General features: G+C 41.5%; 1 protein-coding gene across 3 annotated transcripts; it reads right to left on the bottom strand.

The window, feature by feature from the left end:
• Positions 1–1,242: 1,242 nt before the first annotated feature.
• LOC139642603 (EGF-containing fibulin-like extracellular matrix protein 1) lies at positions 1,243–19,611 on the bottom strand. Of its 3 annotated transcripts, none has more exons than XM_071517515.1 (9): positions 19,587–19,611; positions 18,198–18,288; positions 14,937–14,982; positions 13,756–14,079; positions 11,157–11,276; positions 9,699–9,818; positions 5,919–6,042; positions 4,697–4,889; positions 1,243–3,887 (listed from the first exon to the last, which is right to left on the bottom strand). In XM_071517515.1, the coding sequence occupies exons 2-9, from the start codon at positions 18,282–18,284 to the stop codon at positions 3,726–3,728; spliced, it is 1,176 nt and encodes a 391-aa protein (XP_071373616.1). In that variant the 5' UTR covers positions 18,285–18,288; positions 19,587–19,611; the 3' UTR covers positions 1,243–3,725. The 3 variants fall into 3 exon arrangements, with proteins under 3 accessions (XP_071373616.1, XP_071373615.1, XP_071373617.1); XM_071517514.1 differs by lacking the exon at positions 19,587–19,611 and adding an exon at positions 19,473–19,575 and having other exon boundaries at positions 18,198–18,285; XM_071517516.1 differs by lacking the exon at positions 19,587–19,611 and adding an exon at positions 19,481–19,565.
• Positions 19,612–20,604: the final 993 nt, after the last annotated feature.

Here is a 20,604-nt window from a genome sequence, read left to right as displayed (position 1 = left end):
AAGGCTGAAATTCCTCCCATGATAAAAAAAACAACAAAAGGAGGCAGAGCAGAGCGGAGCGCTGAGATGAAAACACTCGACTCAGCTCAGTGAAATCAGGAGAAAACAAAGTTTGGCTTCATGTTTCCTGTAATGGATTCTGTCTTTCTGTGGAAGTTTGTTTTTCATACCGGACAAGAATGAATGAAGGAGGAAAACGAGTCTGACATCTGAACTATGCTGACTGTGTGCAGAGACACAGAGGAAGCTGGACCACTGGACTGACTTAAGCTGATTACTGTCAAACTGAGTCTGACAGTGACTCTGTGTCTTTGTTTAGTTGCACCATGGAGACTGAAGGTTCATCTGAACTAAAGGGAAAACGAACCAAATCATTTTCTCAGACAGTGACACTTTCAGCTTCTGTGGCCATTAACATGCAAGACATAATCAATGTTTCCTGCCCCAATTAACGTTAATAGCTTATAAGCTAAATTACACAATAGCGAGACAAAAAGATATATTTATATTAGATATATTAGATGTATTTTGTTTCCCACAGACACTACAGAGACATAAATCTATGAATACAACCAGATGTAACTAATACAGACAATAATAGTGACATCTAGTGGTGTAACTGTTTAAACAGGGTAAAAGTCATGCAGTTAGGCCTAATGTAATTGCCCCTTTCACTATTATGGTGAAAAAACTTTATTTTATACTAAGCTAGCTCCATAGGTGAACCATCAGGCAGATTGGTCGCTGTATCTGGGCCCCGCCTCCCTCTTGGCCCCGCCTCCCTCTGGGCCCTGCCTCCCTCTGGGCCCCGCCTCCCTCTGGGCCCCGCCTCCATCTGGGCCCCGCCTCCCTCTGGGCCCCGCCTCCCTCTGGGCCCCCATCATTTGGACAAATTGGTTAAAAAAATTGTGGAACGAAGTTGAATGGAGAGAGTATCTCAGTATGAAAGTAAGCGCGCCGTAAGAAATAGACTTGATAGCATCCGACCTCCCATCACCATCTGCATTATTTACTTGGTGATGGAGCAGGCCAGTCAGCCAATCACAGGGCTCGCTAAACTGTCAATCATCATGAAGCAGTTTACAATCAAACGGCAAAATGTCCAAATGATGCTACCAGGTGAAGAGAAGAGAGAGAGAGGAAAAGATAAAAGAGGATGAACAAGCTCAACTTAAAGGCATGTTATTGTGCTAAGGAAGAATACAGTGTGTGTAAAACAGAACAGTCTTTTTATGTCATGAATGACAAAAACAAAAGTTTAATAGTTTTGTTGCCACTGTGTGTAACATCGCTCAGGACCTTCAAACAGCAAGGGACGGCTCCGGTTAGGTCAGACACCAGAGCTTTAGCACACCTGAGTACAAGGTGAGAGGAGCGTGGGAGAATTAAAGAAATACCAATAATACAGGACCTTTAACCAGCCTTCTGCTGAGCTGCTGTAGTGTTTGGAGTGAAAACCTGCAGACTGTTGGGTCGGGTCGTTTGCATCATATCGTCTCATATCGTGTAATCTGTTGTTTTCATTGACTAAAGTGGAAAAAAACCAAACCATCCATTCCAAGACAGAAAATGAGCATGTAAGAGAAACAGACACACCCTCTTCCTGAAGCAGATCCTCCCTGTATGAACTGCGGGACCTTTACCAATCCACAGGATCTGATGTAACCGTCCCCAGAGCGGGCCGACCGGGCCGAGCCAGCACACAGACCTGGCTGGGAAGTTTGGAAGGGGGGGGGGGTAGTTCTGCCTCTTTGACATAAAAGTAAAAAGGAGTTCAATGCTTCTCTGAGGTTTTCTGGTCCAAACAAGCTTTAAGGCAAAACCAAACCTGTTTTTATCTGAATTTTGTCTAGATTTTGTTCATATTTGTCTCCTTTGCTCTCTATAAAGCTTCATGACTTGCCTGTTTGTTAAAAGAGAATCAGAAACAAACTAAAGTGAATAATTTGGGGTGTGTCCAGACTATTAGTTTCTTTAGCGTTTAGGATGAAAAACAGACTTTAAGTAACATCTAGACACTCTTTCTTTATCCTGCAGGAGCTCTGATCTCACATTTCTGCCTCGCTCCTCCTGACCTTTCATCCATTCAGACACAAAATCCCAAACTGACTCCACATCAGCAGTCCGGTCCAGTTTTAAGGAAACTCAAAGTTTCCCCTTGACTTTAGGAACAGATTGAGTCACAGTGGAGCCGAGTGTCTTTCTCAACTCGCCCTGTGTGTCTAGTTCAGAACAACACACACACACACACACACACACACACACACACACACACACACACACACACACACACACACAGATGTTGATAATAACACATATTGACACAACATTTGTTATGAATAAAGTATGAAGAGTTCAAGTCCAAAACACTACGTATCTACTCTGGAAACAAATAAGTTCATCATTCAGATCTAAAGCATTCAGTGTGTAAAAGTGTCTCATCTATTCAACCAAGGACTGAAAGGAAAACTCCTCAGATCCTCTTTCCTCTGTCAGATCTCTTCAGTCTGTGATGTTCAGTTCATTCACGAGTTATTAAGTGATGAAGAGTTGTCATTTAGTTTTTCAGTGAACCCACTTTCCCTCAATCGGCCTCATCTACTTCTACTGCAGTTGGTGATTTCCTATGTTTCCCAGAAAACCTTTCTATCCAACTAGTTTGTGAACATTGGGGACTGCGCCCCTCTTACTCAAACCCCAACCTGTCTCCCTGCCGCATTGCATGCTGGTCTCTCTCCTGCTCCTGTGGTGGAGAAACTGGTCTCTCTCCTCTTCTCTGATGGATCTCTCCCTGTGTGATTGTTGAACGTCTCTCGGTGCAAAATGGCGGCTCTAGAAAGAAGCCCTCGCTCTTTGATCCTGAGGGACTGACACCAAAACCTGACGTTTACCGCTGAGGTTTTACATCCTGAAACATTTTCTCATATCAAACTCCACTGGAGCTGCTGGAGACATCTGGAGGTGACGTCACCTCGTCTGTGATTGGCCGGTTATCCAATACAACAAACTACTGAATGGACCCAGGAATGTTTTAGGGGAGTTTTCCTTTGAGTTCCTTTAAGTTTCTTTTCCTTTAAGTTCCTTTAAGTTCCATACTATCCTTTAAATGTAGCCTCATTTGGTTTACTTTCCTGCTGTCAATCATTTTGTCAGAGTATTGTTTTATTGTTTTCTTACTGTTTCTCATTTTGGAACCAAACTCTTCAAATGTTGTGTTAGTATGTTGTTACACTGCAAAAAATGACAAGCTGTCCAGTGATTTTATCTTGTTTCCAGACCTATCAGCTTACTTCATGATATTTTTAGTCAAATTCTCTCACTACACTGGCAGATAATCTGCTGGTTTCAATACATTTCGCTTGATTCATGCCAATATGACATCTTTCAAGAAATCATCATAAAACAATGAAGAAAATCTTGAACCCAGAAACTTTCTCCAAGACAATTTTACCAAATTAACAAGAAAGTAAACAAGAGTCCTGAAACAAGTTACAGTTGTCTTCTGAAAAAAGTCAAATTTGTTGAAACCGGTAAAGTTAAGATAATTTCACTAAAAAAAAAAAAAAAAAAATAAGCTTGATAAGTCTGGATCCAAGATGAAATAACTGAACAGGTCTGTGAGTGTTTGCAGTGTGTGAACCTCTGCTGTGTGGAAAGCAGCTGTGTGTGTGTTGTCCTGAAGCAGACGGACAGGCGGCCAGGCGGTGGATCCTGTGGATGTTTTTCTAGAAGGCGTACGGTCCCACGATGATGGTGAGGCGGAGCAGGGAGCTGGATCGGTAGCTGAGGCCGGCGTTCTGCGTCACCATCTCCAGGTCCAGGACGTGCTCCCGGGGCCCGCTCAGGGCCCGGGTCATCACCAGCATCCCGCTCACGTTACTGGAGCGCTGCAGGGGACGCAACAGGGACCACATGTAAACATGATGGAGGTCTCTAATTCACAAGATTAGATTAGACTAGACTAGACTAGACTAGATTAGACTAGACTAGACTAGACTAGACTAGACTAGATTAGATTAGGTGCAATTAGATTAGATTAGACTACATTAGATTAGATTAGATTAGATTAGACTACACTAGACTACATTAGATTCAATTAGATTACATTAGATTGAATTGATTGGATTACATTACATTAGATTAGAATAGATGAAACTAGATTAGATCAAATTAGATGAAACTAGATTAGATTAGATTAGATTTGTTTAGATTAGATTACATTAGATTCCATTAGTTTAGTTTAGATTAGTCTAGACTAGATTAGATTAGTCTAGATTAGGTTAGACTAGATTAGATTTGATTAGATTAATTTAGATTAGATTCCATTAGATTCCATTAGTTTAGTTTAGATTAGTCTAGACTAGGTTAGATTAGTCTAGACTAGATTTGATTAGATTTGTTTAGATTAGATTACATTAGATCACATTAGTTTAGTTTTGATTGGATTGGTTTAGTTTAGACTAGACTTGTTTAGTTTAGTTTAGTTTAGATTATATTAGATTACATTACATTAGATTAGTTAGAAATTGTGTCTTTGCAGGAAACAGGAAACAGGAAACAGAATGAACAGAAAAATAAAAACAGAATATAAATAAGAACAGAGCAGATTCAGTACTGTGACCTGTGACCTGTGACCTGTGACCTGTGACCTGTGACCTGTGACCTGTGACCTGTGACCTGTGACCAGGTTTCTCACCCTGAGGAAGAACTCTCCCCCCTCGTTGCCGGCTTTGATCCTGAAGGTGTTGTGCATGTTGGGGAAGACGCTGGTGGCCTGGATCTGGAAGATGTCGGCCGGGACCGAGCGCTCCGACGTGATGCTCATGTATTTGTAGACGATGGAGGGAGGAAGGCCTCTGCACGCGCTCAGTGACTGACAGCTGCAGCGGCTGTGGAGGACGGACCGGCAGATCAGATTCAAGTTCTTTACATTCTCAGTTTAATTTCCATTTCAACACACCAGACCTTTCCACAACTTAATGTCTTGACTGGATTTAAAATTTTTCTCAGTGTTCAGTCAACAGTTTGGACACATTTTTCTTTATTTTTACTATTTTCCACATTTTAGAATACTAGTAAACTATCAAAACTATGAAATAACACAAATGGAATTATGCAGCGACCTTCACTATTTATATTTGTCAAACAAATTTCAAGCATTTAAGCAGAAGACTTTAGATCAGAATGCTTTAAGAGAATGAAGAACACAGAACATTCAATCAGGTGTTCAAACTTTTGACTGGTAGCATAAATATATATGTTTTATCCTTAATTATCTATTTTATCTTTCATTCTTTCTTTCTTTCTCTTTCTTTCTTTCTTTCTTTCTTTCTTTCTTTCTTTCTCTTTAATGTCATATTATCCTTACTTACCTATTTTATCTTTTTTTAAATATGTGTGTATTTTTTGTGTTTTATGTGAAGCACACTGAATTTGCCTTGTGTATGAAATGTGCTATATAAACAAAGTTTTCGGGACTGAGCAACAATACTTTTCCAAACTTTTTCTGCAATTCCCAAACAGTAACACTTTACAATAAGGGTCAATAAGTTAAGTTAATGCTTATTAAGCATTAACTAACCCTTAATTAACAGTTAACTAATGTGTCTGGTAATCATTTACTAATGGTGTTCATGTTAACTAAGGTATTAATTTATACATTATTTAATAGTCATCTTTATGAACTATTAAATAATGTATAAATTAATACCTTAGTTAACATGAACACCATTAGTAAATTACACATTAGTTAAGTGTTAATTAAGGCATTAACTAACTAAATAAATTAACTAATTAACTATTAAGCATTAACTAACCCTTAACTTAGTGACCCTTATTGTAAAGTGTTACCTCCCAAACTGTTCCTGAAACAACCCAATCCATTTCCCCTCATTCCCAGACTTCCCAGAGAGCCTCACCCCTCTCCGGTCTGGACGTAGGGCTCGTGGCAGGGGTTTCTGGGATAGCAGCGGAAACCGCCGAAGTAGTTCCAGCACGTCTCGTCCTCGCGGCAGTTATGTCCCGTCTCACACTCGTTTATGTCTGTTCACAAGCACAACACTTCAGAACCAGGACAACTTTAACATACAAACCGACAGTCAGGTTTCTGAATCTGAAACTTAACGAACTGTGAACCTTAAAGTCGCAGTAGGTAAGTTGAAGAAAACAGGAAGACAGACGCACTTAACCCTAAGATCTGGGCCTTAACGAACTCTGGGCCTTAACGAACTCTGGGCCTTAGCGAGCTTTGGGCCTTAACGAACTCTGGGCCTTAATGAACTCTGGGCCTTAACGAACTCTGGGCCTTAACGAACTCTGGGCCTTAACGAACTCTGGGCCTTAGCGAGCTTTGGGCCTTAACGAACTCTGGGCCTTAATGAACTCTGGGCCTTAACGAACTCTGGGCCTTAACGAACTATGGGCCTTAACGAACTCTGGGCCTTAACGAACTCTGGGCCTTAACGAACTCTGGGCCTTAACGAACTCTGGGCCTTAACGAACCCTGGGCCTTAACGAACTATGGGCCTTAACGAACTATGGGCCTTAACGAACTCTGGGCCTTAACGAACTCTGGGCCTTAACGAACTCTGGGCCTTAACGAACTCTGGGCCTTAACGAACTCTGGGCCTTAACGAACTCTGGGCCTTAACGAACTCTGGGCCTTAACGAACTCTGGGCCTTAGCGAGCTTTGGGCCTTAACAAACTCTGGGCCTTAATGAACTCTGGGCCTTAACGAACTCTGGGCCTTAACGAACTATGGGCCTTAACGAACTCTGGGCCTTAACGAACTCTGGGCCTTAACGAACTCTGGGCCTTAACGAACCCTGGGCCTTAACGAACTCTGGGCCTTAACGAACTATGGGCCTTAACGAACTCTGGGCCTTAACGAACTCTGGGCCTTAACGAACTCTGGGCCTTAATGAACTCTGGGCCTTAACGAACTCTGGGCCTTAACGAACTCTGGGCCTTAACGAACTCTGGGCCTTAACGAACTCTGGGCCTTAGCGAGCTTTGGGCCTTAACAAACTCTGGGCCTTAATGAACTCTGGGCCTTAACGAACTCTGGGCCTTAACGAACTATGGGCCTTAACGAACTCTGGGCCTTAACGAACTCTGGGCCTTAACGAACTCTGGGCCTTAACGAACCCTGGGCCTTAACGAACTCTGGGCCTTAATGAACTATGGGCCTTAACGAACTCTGGGCCTTAACGAACTCTGGGCCTTAACGAACTCTGGGCCTTAACGAACTCTGGGCCTTAACGAACTCTGGGCCTTAACAAGCTTTGGGCCTTAACGAACTCTGGGCCTTAACGAACTCTGGGCCTTAGCAAACTCTTTGTTTTGTTTGTTGGTTTTGTTTCATTTATTTACAGCTTTTTATAACTTTGTCAGTAAAAGTGCTATCCAATAATAATAATAATAATAATAATAATGATAGTAATACTAATAATAATAATACTTGTTGTTCAGTGAGCTGTGGAAAACTTTTTTCTTGTTCAGGTGAATCAGTAACAGTTCTTGCAGCTGGTTCCTGAGCTGGATGTTTAGTTCCGCTGTGAGCAGACGGATCGGTCGGCTGCCAGTCCCAACTCGCCCGCCGCTCTACAGCAACAGCTAAGTCTGTTTTAAGGCCTTTACTTTGCTGCCTGGAAATGAATTTAGGACCAACATAAAGACCAAAATAAAGAAACAACAGCTTACAAAACCAGCCTGTTACTGACTGAACATAGTTACTGAAAGTTGTGAAACTATAAATGGTCAGAATAAGAAAAAGGACGGCAGGAAATTAATAGTTAAGAGACACGAAGTCCAACTGTGTTTAGTAAAGCAGACAGGATGCAGACTGGACTACTGTAGTGGAAAATCATGCTTATAGCTTATAAATACATATAGTAAACATATATTCTAATACGCATAAGATCAAGTTAAAGGCCTGTAAAAGAGGAGATCTCAGAAGCCATATACTAACAGAATGAACAGCTCCAAGTAGGCCCCAGATAACCCACAAGGCCGCTAGACGTCTGGGAGGGTACGAGGAGACCTTGATAGGAGCGTCAGAAGACTGTCTATCAATATGGTACGATCCTCACATGATGCCCCCTCACCCAGAAGGGACACTGAATAGAGAGAGATCTTATGGAAGAAAGCCCATGGGAAGGAGTGGTTAACTTAAAGGGGTGTCATACTGATCAAAGTGTATAAAAGCTATTGTAATCTGGCATGAAGCCAGTTCTTCTGCAGAAAAACTCAGGTCTTTGTTGCCAATAAAGATCTTCATATTATACCATTCTTATGCCTTGAGAGAAGATTCTTTTGTCTCCTGGGGAAACCACGACACTACTGACTCTGCTCTGGATTCATCTAAGCAGCCTGACAATACATGATGAAAAAATAACCTTTAATCACCTTTAATAACTGGATGTAATACTTTTTAAGGCCTTAAAATGTAAATGTTAGTTGCTATGGTGACAACACAGTCTGGACATTAAGGCTGTACAGTCTGTCTCACTGAGAGAACTGAGCAGATGAGTCTGTTAGCAAACTGTCAAAACTCAACTGACAGCTAACGTTAGCGACGAGGCTAACGTAGCTTCATCACAGACTGGACTTCTCTCTCTAGCTCTTCTAGTCAACATTAGCATGTTAGCAATCCATGGCAGCAAGGAGACAGAGAAGCTGCTCAGTGGCCATTTTGACAGTCTGGGTGGCCCCAGACTTAAGCCAGGGTGGCACTGAGTGGCATTTAGGAAGGATGTAGGCAGGTCCCACTGCTGTGTGGGTGTTTTGTTGAAATGAAGTGTTCTAATCGCTTTTTGGATTCAGCTGTTGGAGAGTGTGTTTGTCTTGTGTGTTTACAGCCGACCTGTTGGACAGCAGCGCTCCGGCTGTCTGGAGGTGTGGAAGCTTTTGAACACAAGGCTACGGAAGAGGATTAGGGCCATGTGAAAAATTTGAGTTCTGAGATTAATCTCAGAATTTTTTCTCAGAAGTCTGACTTTAAACTCAGTATTCTGACTTCTGATTCGGATTCTCAGAATTCTAAGATTAATCTCAGAACTCAAATACATTTTTCATGTGGCCCTAGTCCTCTTCCATACAAGGCCCAGGATGAAAACAACCAGAATTATCAGGCATCACTTTCTACTTTATGAAGGATATATAAAAAAATGTAGGCTACTCACATCACCTCTTCATTTTTATCTTCAGGTGTGTGCTGCATTTATTTTTGCCATTCAGTTTGGTCAGACATATTTTTTTCCACATTAAAAGATCCCTAATTTGGTTTTCTCTTTGCTCCCCTTGGAGTGTTTCTTGGAACACAGGAGTGTAGTTTTTTGGGGAAAAAGAAATGCACCGATTTGACGGTCCCGCCTCTAACATGGCCATCAGCCAATCACAACTCAGGATTTTGGGTGGCACCTGGGGTGGCCAATCAGATTTCAGGGGTAGACCTGCCCCGTTGATTTTAATGAGAATGACTGTTCTATCTGTTCTAGTTCTGTGGGAGGAACTGAGTCTGTTTCCTCTCGAGTCTGTGGAGCCACAAACGGCTTTTCTGGAGATATTCTGACAAACAGTTTGGACTCAAGAGGCAGCGGAGCTTCAAGTGACAGCTGACTGGAGACAAGACTGTCTGTGGGTCCAAGACCTACAGGAGGAAGAGACTCATCAGGTATAGACGGTGGATCTGCTGTACCTTGGCACATGCGTGTTCCCTGGAGCTGGTATCCGTCCGGACAGACGCAGGCGTAGCCCCCAGGCTGGTTGACACACTGCCACTGACACATGTAGCTGGAGAAGGAGCACTCGTCCACGTCTGGAGGAACATCAGCAAACATCAACAGGCTGCAGGTCCAACCCAGACGGGCTGGAGTCTGAAGAAAGTCCTTCACTGGGTTAGATACTGATGACCAGGAGGCGAAATCCAGTTTACTAACTTTTGTTTTGTTTTTTATACTTTGTTTTTATTTAGAAAAGCAATACAATAACATGTGGTCACCAGGGCGATTACTATGATGATATACAGATTCAATTATTACACATTAAGATTACGTATTGTGTATGCAGTGTATACACCTCGCAGTTTTGGACTACCTGCATTCCGGTACCTATTTGCGTGGATCCGGATCCTCCAGATCCACCAGGTGGAGGAACAATGGAGGATGTTTACTGTCATTATGCTAATGTCTCTACATTAATGTGATGATGATTTATTGATGTTAAAACGATACACAGAGCAGCTTTAATGGATGTTCATAATGTTTGTTTGTGTTTAGAACGCTCTGCATCGCTTCATCTCCTGGTCCCACAGCTTCACGGCCCCGCCCTCTTTAGTGCTGTCACACACACACACACACACACACACACACACACATTCTTACTTAAGTCACTTTTGGGGTATTTACATAGACATACGTTAATTTCCTGGAGACTTACCCTAACCCTAACCTTAACCGCTGACCCAAAAATCAGCTTTTTACCAATCGGGGACACGGCTTTTGTCCCCAGTTGCACAAGCCGTCCCCAATCAACTGGTCTGAAGTCTGGTGTGTGTCCCTGAAAGTGACTTAAGTACACACACACACACACACACACACACACACACACACACACACACACAGACACATAATCACATAAACATAATCAGTTTAATTTCCATAAATCCAGAGTTCTTCCACTTCTCCTGCTCTGTGTCGGCTGTGTGTCATTCTCCCATCAATAAATCATCATCACATTAATTTCAGACATTCGTATAATTACAGTAAATGTTTGGATCTGGAGGGAAATCTGCTGGATCGCTTTACGGCACAAAACAGGAAGAGGTTCTGTTCTTCAGAGCAAACGGAGCTAAAGCTGAAAGAGTTTCTGGCAGCAGATGGTGGAAGGAGGGAAAGGAAGATGGAGAAATCACTTCCAACATGTTGATCCTCTTCATGGAGGGGGAGGGGGGGGGCAGGAGGCAACGGGGCTGATGGGAAATGTAGTCTTAATGTGGAGAAACACTAGAACTAACAATACTGCTGCTGTGAGCTAGAGGAGAACAATCGACCGGGCTCTCATTGGTTTACAGTCATTAGACCAACTTTAAGGGTGGTTGTGTGTGTGGATATGTGTGTGTGTGTGTGTGTGTGTGCGTGTGTGTGTGTGTTCAGACCTTGGCAGGACAGCTGGTCTGAGGCCAGCTGGTAGCCCTGTTCACACTGACAGATGAAGGAGCCCAGGATGTTGTAGCACTGATGCTGGCAGGGGTTACTGGATTCACACTCGTTCACATCTGAAACACATCAGGAACAAACTCACTCTGTTATCTGTGAAGCTCAGTGAAACACATGAGGAAGAAAAAACACTCAGCAGCATATTCATTTTGAGACTTCTGTTTAATTATCACAAATGAACGAGAGACTATTGGTGAGAAGATTTGCCTTTAGCGTGTCGATCTGAAACACAAACCAGGACAAAATACACACTCAGCAAAGGTCCATTAGAGTCCCAAAATCATGGTTAAAATCAGTTTATGGTGAATTTCTGTGTGTTTATGTGGATTACTCTACTTTTTACCATAGTGCCGACTAAAGTAGAGCCAGGCACTGACACTGCCAGGGTTGTCGGTTCAATTCCGTATGTCCTCATGATACTGTGAGGCACTTTGGATGCTCAGCTTGCTCAACAGCACTGAGGGAGATGAGAGTGTTCCTCGTTCACTTTCCTCACCCACATTTCCTCAGCCGGTCCGGGGATTTGAACCGCCGACCTTCTGGTCACAAACCCGAATCTCCAACCTGTAGACCTCCGCCCCCAAAACCCTTCATCCTCTGAGGGAAAACAGCAGGTTTACTGGTGTTGGTCCACTTCCTCTGAATGGCTTTTATCTGGTTTATGGTGGTTTTATAATGTGAATAAGCATTTTGTGATTCACATTAAACCTCAATCAATTCAGCTAAAACCAGTAAAACCACAGCAGAAGATAAAAATCTCCTGGCAGACGGAGGAGCTGAGCTGCTGTCTCACCTCATCAGACTGAAGTATGTAAACATCCAGACATCCACACAGAACCTCCTCTGCAGTTTGAAGCCATTATCACTCTATATTCTCTCATATAAGGAGTGTGTCCGTAGAAGATATATTTGTCAAATTTGTTTGATATATACCATTATTAAAAAAAAAAAAAAAAAAAAAAAAAAAGATATACGTAGAACTTGAAACTTAGCTAACCTAGCTAACTCAGTATGGTAGATTGTATTGTTTCAGTTAGCAGCAGAGCACTAGGCTTCATAATATAAGCTTCCTCCTCTCTTACCTCTTGTCTTTTTCACTGAGCTTCAGTCTAACATTACTTAGACAGAAAAACTCTCATTGGCTCCGCCCACTGAGGTTTGATTCAACCAATCAGATTATTTCTACCTCTGAGAAATGTTTGTATAACCATCTGCTCCTCTGTACTTGTGATTCACTTCATTCTAGCTGACAGAAACACACTGAATACACATTTATGTTTTGGTGGCATTTAGAAAGTTGGTGCAAAATTCTTTTGATGGAAACATGATTGATGACTGCTGAGTGGATGATGAATCAAGTTGAGGAAAAATTCCAGCCAGCAGGTTGTTTCCAAAGTAATTTACTGACCTCCCTGACTCATCTGTGCTCAGTGGGAGTCAGATTCCTCATGAAGGAACAGGAGCCAGAACAACCGACTGTCGGGAAACATACATCGGATTAGTTGGATTAGTTTGTCTTGTTCAGTCATGTGGGAGTAACTCTGTTTAACTCTATGACTCTGTTCCTTTCAATAGCAGATTGTCGATTTAGTTCTAAAATCAGAGCTTCTCTGGAGGCAGAAATAATCTGATTGGTTGAGTTAAACCTCAGTGGGTGGAGCTTACTGCAGATCCTACAAAACCAACCAGAGCAGAGAGCAAGGTTATTATAGTTAATAACGAAATAACGAAAACTAGGTGTGAAAAAACATTTTCGTTAACTGAAATAAAAATAAAAAGAGGCTTTACAAAAAAACGATAACTAACTGAAACTGTATTGTGTGTTTACAAAACTAACTAAAATAAACTAAAATTATAGAGAAAATGTCTTTAGTTTTCGTCTTTGTCAATTTATTTCATACATAAGCCTGGTGTTTTGAATTTTTGAATCTCGCCCCTGACAAATACCCCATATTACAAAAAAAGACTAAAACTAACACTGAAACTAATAAAAACTAAACTAAAACTAAACATTTTCAAAAAATAAAAACTAAACTAAACTAGCAAACCCGCTTTAAAAACTAATTAAAACTAAACTGAAATTGAAAACAAAAAGTCAAAACGAAATAAAAATAAAAACTAATGAAAAATGCAAAACTATAATAACCTTGATTCTCAACCTACTAAACACTGACTGGGTGGCATGGAGACTGTCCTGTAACTGAAATGCCGCAGGTTCAATCCCCTAACAGCCGTGTGTCCCGGTGGCTCAGTGGGCTGAAGGCCGGTTCATGCTTCATGCCGTCCCTGAGCCTTATAAAGACACCAGATGAGCTGAGAGATCCACAACATGAGCTTCAGAGAACGGAAACAGTTCTTCTTCTTCTGTTTTTACGCTCAGAATCACCAACAGTGTAATTTGACCTTAAGTCTGTTCTGGGTGAGCAGGTAGGGTTCAGTGCCTTGCTCAAAGACACTCGGACAGGACGCAGTAACTGATGTGTGGATTGAACCTGTGATCCTGGTCTCTCTAACCCCGCCCCCCCCCCCCCTCCTTACCTCTGCAGTAGTTGAACTCGTCGGGCGTGAATCCGACAGCGCACTGGACGGCGGTCAGTCCGGTGCCGACGCTCTGGACGATGGTCAGTCCGGCGCCGGGGCCGGGGCCGGGGCTCTGGGCGGTGCGGCGGCTCGGCGGGACGGGCGGCGGCGGCGGGCGGGCGGCGGGACGCTCCTCCACCACGGGGGCCGCCGTGGGCTCCTCCGCCCCGTCGTTCAAGGTGATCTGGGCGTTCTGCGGCAGGCAGAAGTAGCCGCCGAAGTGGTTGATGCACCTCATCCCTCCTTTACAGGCGTCCGGCACCGTGGCGCACTCGTTGATGTCTGGGAAATGTAGTCCAACAAGATTCAAATCAGGGTTGAGGCCAGTCATGAACATTCAGTGAGAATTCATGATAAACTGCAGTTCAGCTCCTGCAGTGTGAGTGTGAATGTCAGCCGGCTGTGAGGAAACAGAATGTGAACTGAACTGGAACGACAGGAGTCCATTAAATTTCATGAAATTCCACTTCTAAGAGAGTTTGTCTCAACTCTAAATCTCATTATAATCTCATTATAAATCAAACATTGTGAATCAGATACAAGACAGTTCAACAAATCAAACACATTCAATCATAATGTATGGATTACCATTATCAAATCCAACCTGAAAGGTTCCTTTAACATTTTATGATATTCAGTATTGATAATATATAACACTGTGTGTAATCTCAGATATGTGGGAAGAAAAAACAAAAAACATAGAATTTCACAGAATTTCATTGAATTAAATTAAACTTCCTGAAATTCCAATTCAATTCCAATTTGTTTCCTTTTGTTTTTTTCAAATTCTAATTCTAATTCCTCAGCTGACTTGGAATCAGGAAACACCTGAAAAACTTGCACTCAGAAACAGATTGAAAGGGGCAATAATTCAGAATTTACAGACCATAATATATCTGTGGAGGTTGATAGGGTTGTTGATCAATACCAAGGACTCATTGATTACTTGGCCAGCTGCTGAGATTTCTGGCTTTAGAAAATCAGTTTCCTGCCCAAATTTTGCTTTGTAATAAAAACTCCCCGCCCACTGGAGCTCTAGATTTAAGACTTTTTCAGACTTTGATATCAACATGTTCCATACAGCCATGACGGATTATATATTAAAATGTAATTTGAGCCGTTTGCATGCATTGCCTCACCTTTGCATTCTTGTTCTTCCACGTTGAACTCGTAGCCGTCTGTACACTGTCAGGGAAGATCATTCAGGTTAGCGGATCATTTGACTGATTGATCAGATGAAGGATCCAGAGTCCGTTCAGGAAGTGGATTCACCTCAAAATCTGAACGTTTTGTCATAAAAGGTTTTCACTACAGAACTGACTGAGGATGAAGGCTCTGCTGTGTCTGTTACTGACAGTGTATGGATGGCCTCTCTATGTGCCCCTTTTTCTATGTGTGGGTATCTCTACCATAGATATATTAGAGACATATTAATATATATAGTATATTTGTTTTTGAATTCTTATGTATTGTGCTGGTGCTTGATTTTTGTATTGATAAAATACTATAATTGTTTCTCTGTTGTTTTTATTGATGGTACTATGGATGATATTTCTTTGTGCTCTATTTCTATGTCCAGGTACTCTCTACTAATTAGACCATGTGAGTAACTAATTACATTTACTCCACTTACTACATTTACTTTGTCATTTCTAATGTTTCCAGTGAAAAGAATCTAGTGTGAACTCTGTCCTCTCTCCTTTTAGAATCACATGGAAAAGATCACAGCTGACAACGTTCTCTGTTCTAAAGAGGAACTCAGGAACTTTTACTCTGAGGACATTTTACAGTACATTTACCTCTACTTGAGTAAAATATCTGTAAAGTAACAGTACTTGAGTAGGACATTCTAGTACACCTGTGTTGTGGTGATTATTGATGCCTGTCTTGTATTTAAAGGCGTCGACAGTGACATCTTGCTTTAGACCCTGATGAAGACAGTGCTGCTGTCGAAATGTTTTTTTTTTTTATGTTATAAGACAATAAAGAATTCTGCATCAGAGCTATGGGACTACAGCTACAACTTTTTACTGCAAACCTCCAGAACCACTGAAACCCACACAGCCGTGCTCTACTGTGCGAATCTGTGCTGACGTGCATTTTTACACGAAGCCTGTCCTTCAACACATTCAGTACAGTCGCTCTCCGCCAAGCAGATCACATAGCAGCACATTTTCTATCCGGTAATAAGAGTGTTTGTATGAGGAAGTTAATATACTGTCATTACCTGTGGAGACAGAGCCGCTACATAATCATTACTTACATTAGCTGCTTTCGTTTCTGCTCTTTTACAAGCTATTGTCCTGACGACATGCAGGCGGGCCGGGGGAAGTCTGGACACGTTGACCTGCTTTCCTTCACTGCACCAAACACACTGTCTGCTCCCACTGCTAACACTGACAGAGCAACACTTCTGTTTCGGTCATACTCTAAAGTTCTCCAGTGTTGTGCTCCTCTGTTTCTCCCTGTAGAGAAATGGTATTACTACTACTACTACTACTACTACTACTGCTACTACTACTACTACTACTACTGCTACTACTACTACAACTGGTACCACTAGTACTACTACTGCTTCTACTACTGCTACTACTACTGCTACTACTACTACTACTACTACTACAACTGGTACCACTAGTACTACTACTGCTTCTACTACTGCTACTACTACTACTACTACTACTGCTACTACTACTATAACTGGTACCACTAGTACTACTACTGCTTCTACTTCTGCTACTACTACTACTACTACTGCTATTGCTACTACTACAACTGGTACTATTAGTACTACTACTGCTTCTACTACTGCTACTACTACTACTACTACTACTGCTATTGCTACTTCTACAACTGGTACTATTAGTACTACTACTGCTTCGACTACTACTACTGCTATTGCTACTACTACAACTGGTACTATTAGTACTACTACTGCTTCTACTACTGCTACTACTACTACTACTACTACTGCTATTGCTACTTCTACAACTGGTACTATTAGTACTACTACTGCTTCAACTACTACTACTGCTACTACTACTACAGCTGGTACCACTAGTACTACTACTGCTTCTACTTCTGCTACTACTACTACTACTACTGCTATTGCTACTACTACAACTGGTACTATTAGTACTACTACTGCTTCTACTACTGCTACTACTACTACTACTACTACTACTGCTATTGCTACTTCTACAACTGGTACTATTAGTACTACTACTGCTTCGACTACTACTACTGCTATTGCTACTACTACAACTGGTACTATTAGTACTACTACTGCTTCTACTACTACTACTACTACTGCTATTGCTACTTCTACAACTGGTACTATTAGTACTACTACTGCTACTACTACTACAACTGGTACCACTAGTACTATTACTGCTTCTACTTCTGCTACTACTACTACTACTACTGCTATTGCTACTACTACAACTGGTACTATTAGTACTACTACTGCTTCTACTACTGCTACTACTACTGCTACTACTACTGCTATTGCTACTTCTACAACTGGTACTATTAGTACTACTGCTGCTTCGACTACTACTACTACTACTACTACTACTACTACTACTGCTACTGCTACTACTACTGCTACTGCCACTACTACTACTACTACTACTGCTACTACTACTATTACTACTACTACTACAACTGGTACTACTAGTAGTACTACTGCTTCTACTACTGCTACTGCTACTACAATTACAATTACAATTTCCCATTTGGCAGATGCTTTTATCCAAAGCGACGTACACATGAGATTTTAATACAACACAAGGATCTAGTCAGGAGAGAACAACAAGAGTAAGTACTACTACTACTACTACTACTAGGCTACTACTACTACTAGGCTACTACTACTACTACTAGGTTACTACTACTACTAATACTAGGCTACTACTACTACTACTAGGTTACTACTACTAATACTTGGCTTAAACTAGTCTTAAACTACTGTATGTTTATGGAACTGTTTTTCCAAAACAGCTGGACGGGAGAGAACAGGAGATACAAGGTTTTTCCACCCAGCAGCAGCAATCTGTCGAGTCAGCATTAGCTTCTAACTGATGTTGTGTTGAAAAGTAACACAAATGTGTGTGTTGTCCCAAACTAGATAGACACAGATTGAAACTGACCCATCACTAGCCAGACTGGTGTATCTGCATGTTGTGTTCAGTTTCTTCTAGTCCAGATGTTCTCAGTCCTGGATCACAAAGCTCCAACAGTCTGCAAGTTTCACTCCAACCAAACACAGCAGACCATCACTAACCAGCTCCTCCTCTTGTAGAAGGTTGAAACCAGTGAACTGAGCTGCTGCAGTGTTTGGTCAGACTGCTGGAGCTTCAGGACCAGGATGGAGAACCTCAGGTACAGCTGGTTCTTACCGAGTAGGTGACGGGTTCTTCTACCTGCTGGGACAGAACCGTGGAGACCAGAACACTGAGACAGACAAGGACCTGGAGCATCGCCATTCTCCTGCAGACGAAACACAGGAACTCACCTCAGTCACTTCCAGTTACCTTCAATTACCTCTATCTACCTCCAGTTTTCTCCAGTTACCCTCAGCTAAACAGGGAATTGAACCCCCAACCTTGGCAGTAGCAGTGCCTTGCTCTACTCCATGTACTCCTGCTCCTAATCCTCCATGTGAAACATGTGACACCAGTTCTGACTAAATGATTACTGGTAAAGAAACAAAGAAACTCACTATACTGAATAGTTTTTAAAGTTATTAAATCATCTGAAGCCTGTTGGTCAGGTATTTTTTTCCATGATACATTTTGTAAATGGAACCTTTCAATCATCTCCTAACTCACTTAGAGAATTGAAATAAACTGAATCACATTTATATTCTAGTGGGGAACTTTAAAAAGCTCAGTTTGAAAAATGTGTAAAATGATACAAAGCAATTTTACAGAACACAGTGAGACAAGAAGAGAAAAAGTAGAAAAGGCGATGGAGGATCTGCTGCTCTGCAGTTAGAAAGCAATTAGTTTCCAGTCTGTAATGAGATTATGTAATGATGCAAACCCAGATAATACAGCTACTGTCTGTGGATCTGTTTAGAAAACAACACAGCCTTCATGAAAAGAACTACAGTGATCCTATAATAACTTTAGAAGGATAAAATCACAGTAAAACGATAAGTATGAATAGGCCTACTGTAGGCATGTTATAGTGATTCCATAAAAAAATACCGTTCAGTGTTCAAACACGTTGAGCCCTTGTTGCAATATTGTAGGAATACTATAGAGATTTTTCAATATCATAGTAATACTATAGGGATATTACAGTGATGCCATAGGGAAAAACACCATTAAATAGCCTACTATAAAGTCACTATAAACTCACTACTGAGTAACATGCACATTAGAATAGAATGGAACATAGAATAACAGAACATAGAATATTATAGGAATGTTATAGTGATATTATATTAATTCAAAGGAGATGAATACACCATAAAGTACAACAAGGACCCAAAAACTCACTATTAAGTACCGCAGAAACCATATAAGTTCTATAGTAATATTATAGGAGTATTACAGAGGTACCATAGAAGATAATAACACCATAACGTACGATGATATCATTATAAACTCATTACTGAGTACCGTGCACACACTGTAACTCCGTGTAGTAATATTATAAAGTATTACAGTCATACAGCAGATCAAAACACCACGAAGAACCATCAGTTCACTGTAAACTCGTTATTCAGCGCGGCAGACACTCTCAGTCTCTGCAGGAAAACACAGTTTGTTGTTTCTTACCTGCAGACTGACGGCAGCAGCTGCACGCGGAGCCTCTCTGCACTTTATCTCAGTTTGATGTTTAATATTGAGTCGAGACGCTGCAGGGAGGCGGAGCTCTGCGTGCTGCCTGTCTCCGGAGCGGCGGCGCCCCCTGCCGTTCACCTGAAACACCTGAACCACCTGAACCACGTGACAGGCTCAGGTGCGTCCGCCGTGCACCGCTCACCTGTGCCGCTGGGGCTGGCGCGGAAAAACAGATCGGAGCGGTCGAGCTGGAGGTAAAGCAAGTTACTGCGCTCCCAATGACTGGACCGGGAATTTAAATGCTCATGTTTGCTTTACATTGAACTAAATCCTCCTGTCTTCCCTTTATAATAATAATAATAATAATAACTTTATTTGTATTGCACTTTTCTAAAAACAATGTTTACAAAGTGCTTTACATACAATAAAATCCAAAAGCAGCAATAAAAGAAAATAGGCATAAAAGGTAATATATGAGAGACAGGTACAACTAAAAACACACAAACAAACAGAGATACAATTAAAAACAGATCGAACTTTACATGAAAGTGTAGAGTAAGAGTTTATATCACTTTAATGAATGCTGCACTTCTGAATCTTAATATGTCTGTTGGATAGAGCGGGTAGAAAGAGAAAACACACACACACACGCACACACACACACACACACACACACACACACACGCAAAAATAAAAAATCTCTCCATCCAAACGCACAAGTGTGGATACACACAAGGACACACATACATACGCATAAACAAATACACACACACAAACTGAAGGCCAGAGAACAAGACAGTATGACACTTTTACTCTCAGCTATAGTAGTCTAATAGTTCTTCTTCTTCTTCTTCTTCTTCTGTTGATTTATGTGTTGATGTTTCCAGCTGTAGTGTTTTCATAATGATGTTTTGATGTTTGTGATAAATGTAATAAGTGGTCAAATATAATAAAATCTCTGAATGGGATGGAAATGTCAGAACTCAGAAAACACATTTTCTACTGCTGCTTT

This window comes from Centroberyx affinis, unplaced genomic scaffold (assembly GCF_046629955.1).
Source record: "Centroberyx affinis isolate AG114_WGS23_722 - 3 ecotype Tasmania unplaced genomic scaffold, CSIRO-AGI_Caff_v1 ptg000499l_1, whole genome shotgun sequence".
In the NCBI taxonomy this organism is placed as follows: Eukaryota; Metazoa; Chordata; class Actinopteri; order Beryciformes; family Berycidae; genus Centroberyx; species Centroberyx affinis.
Note: the sequence above shows the minus strand (reverse complement) of the source record. Positions and strands in the feature narration are given on the sequence as shown.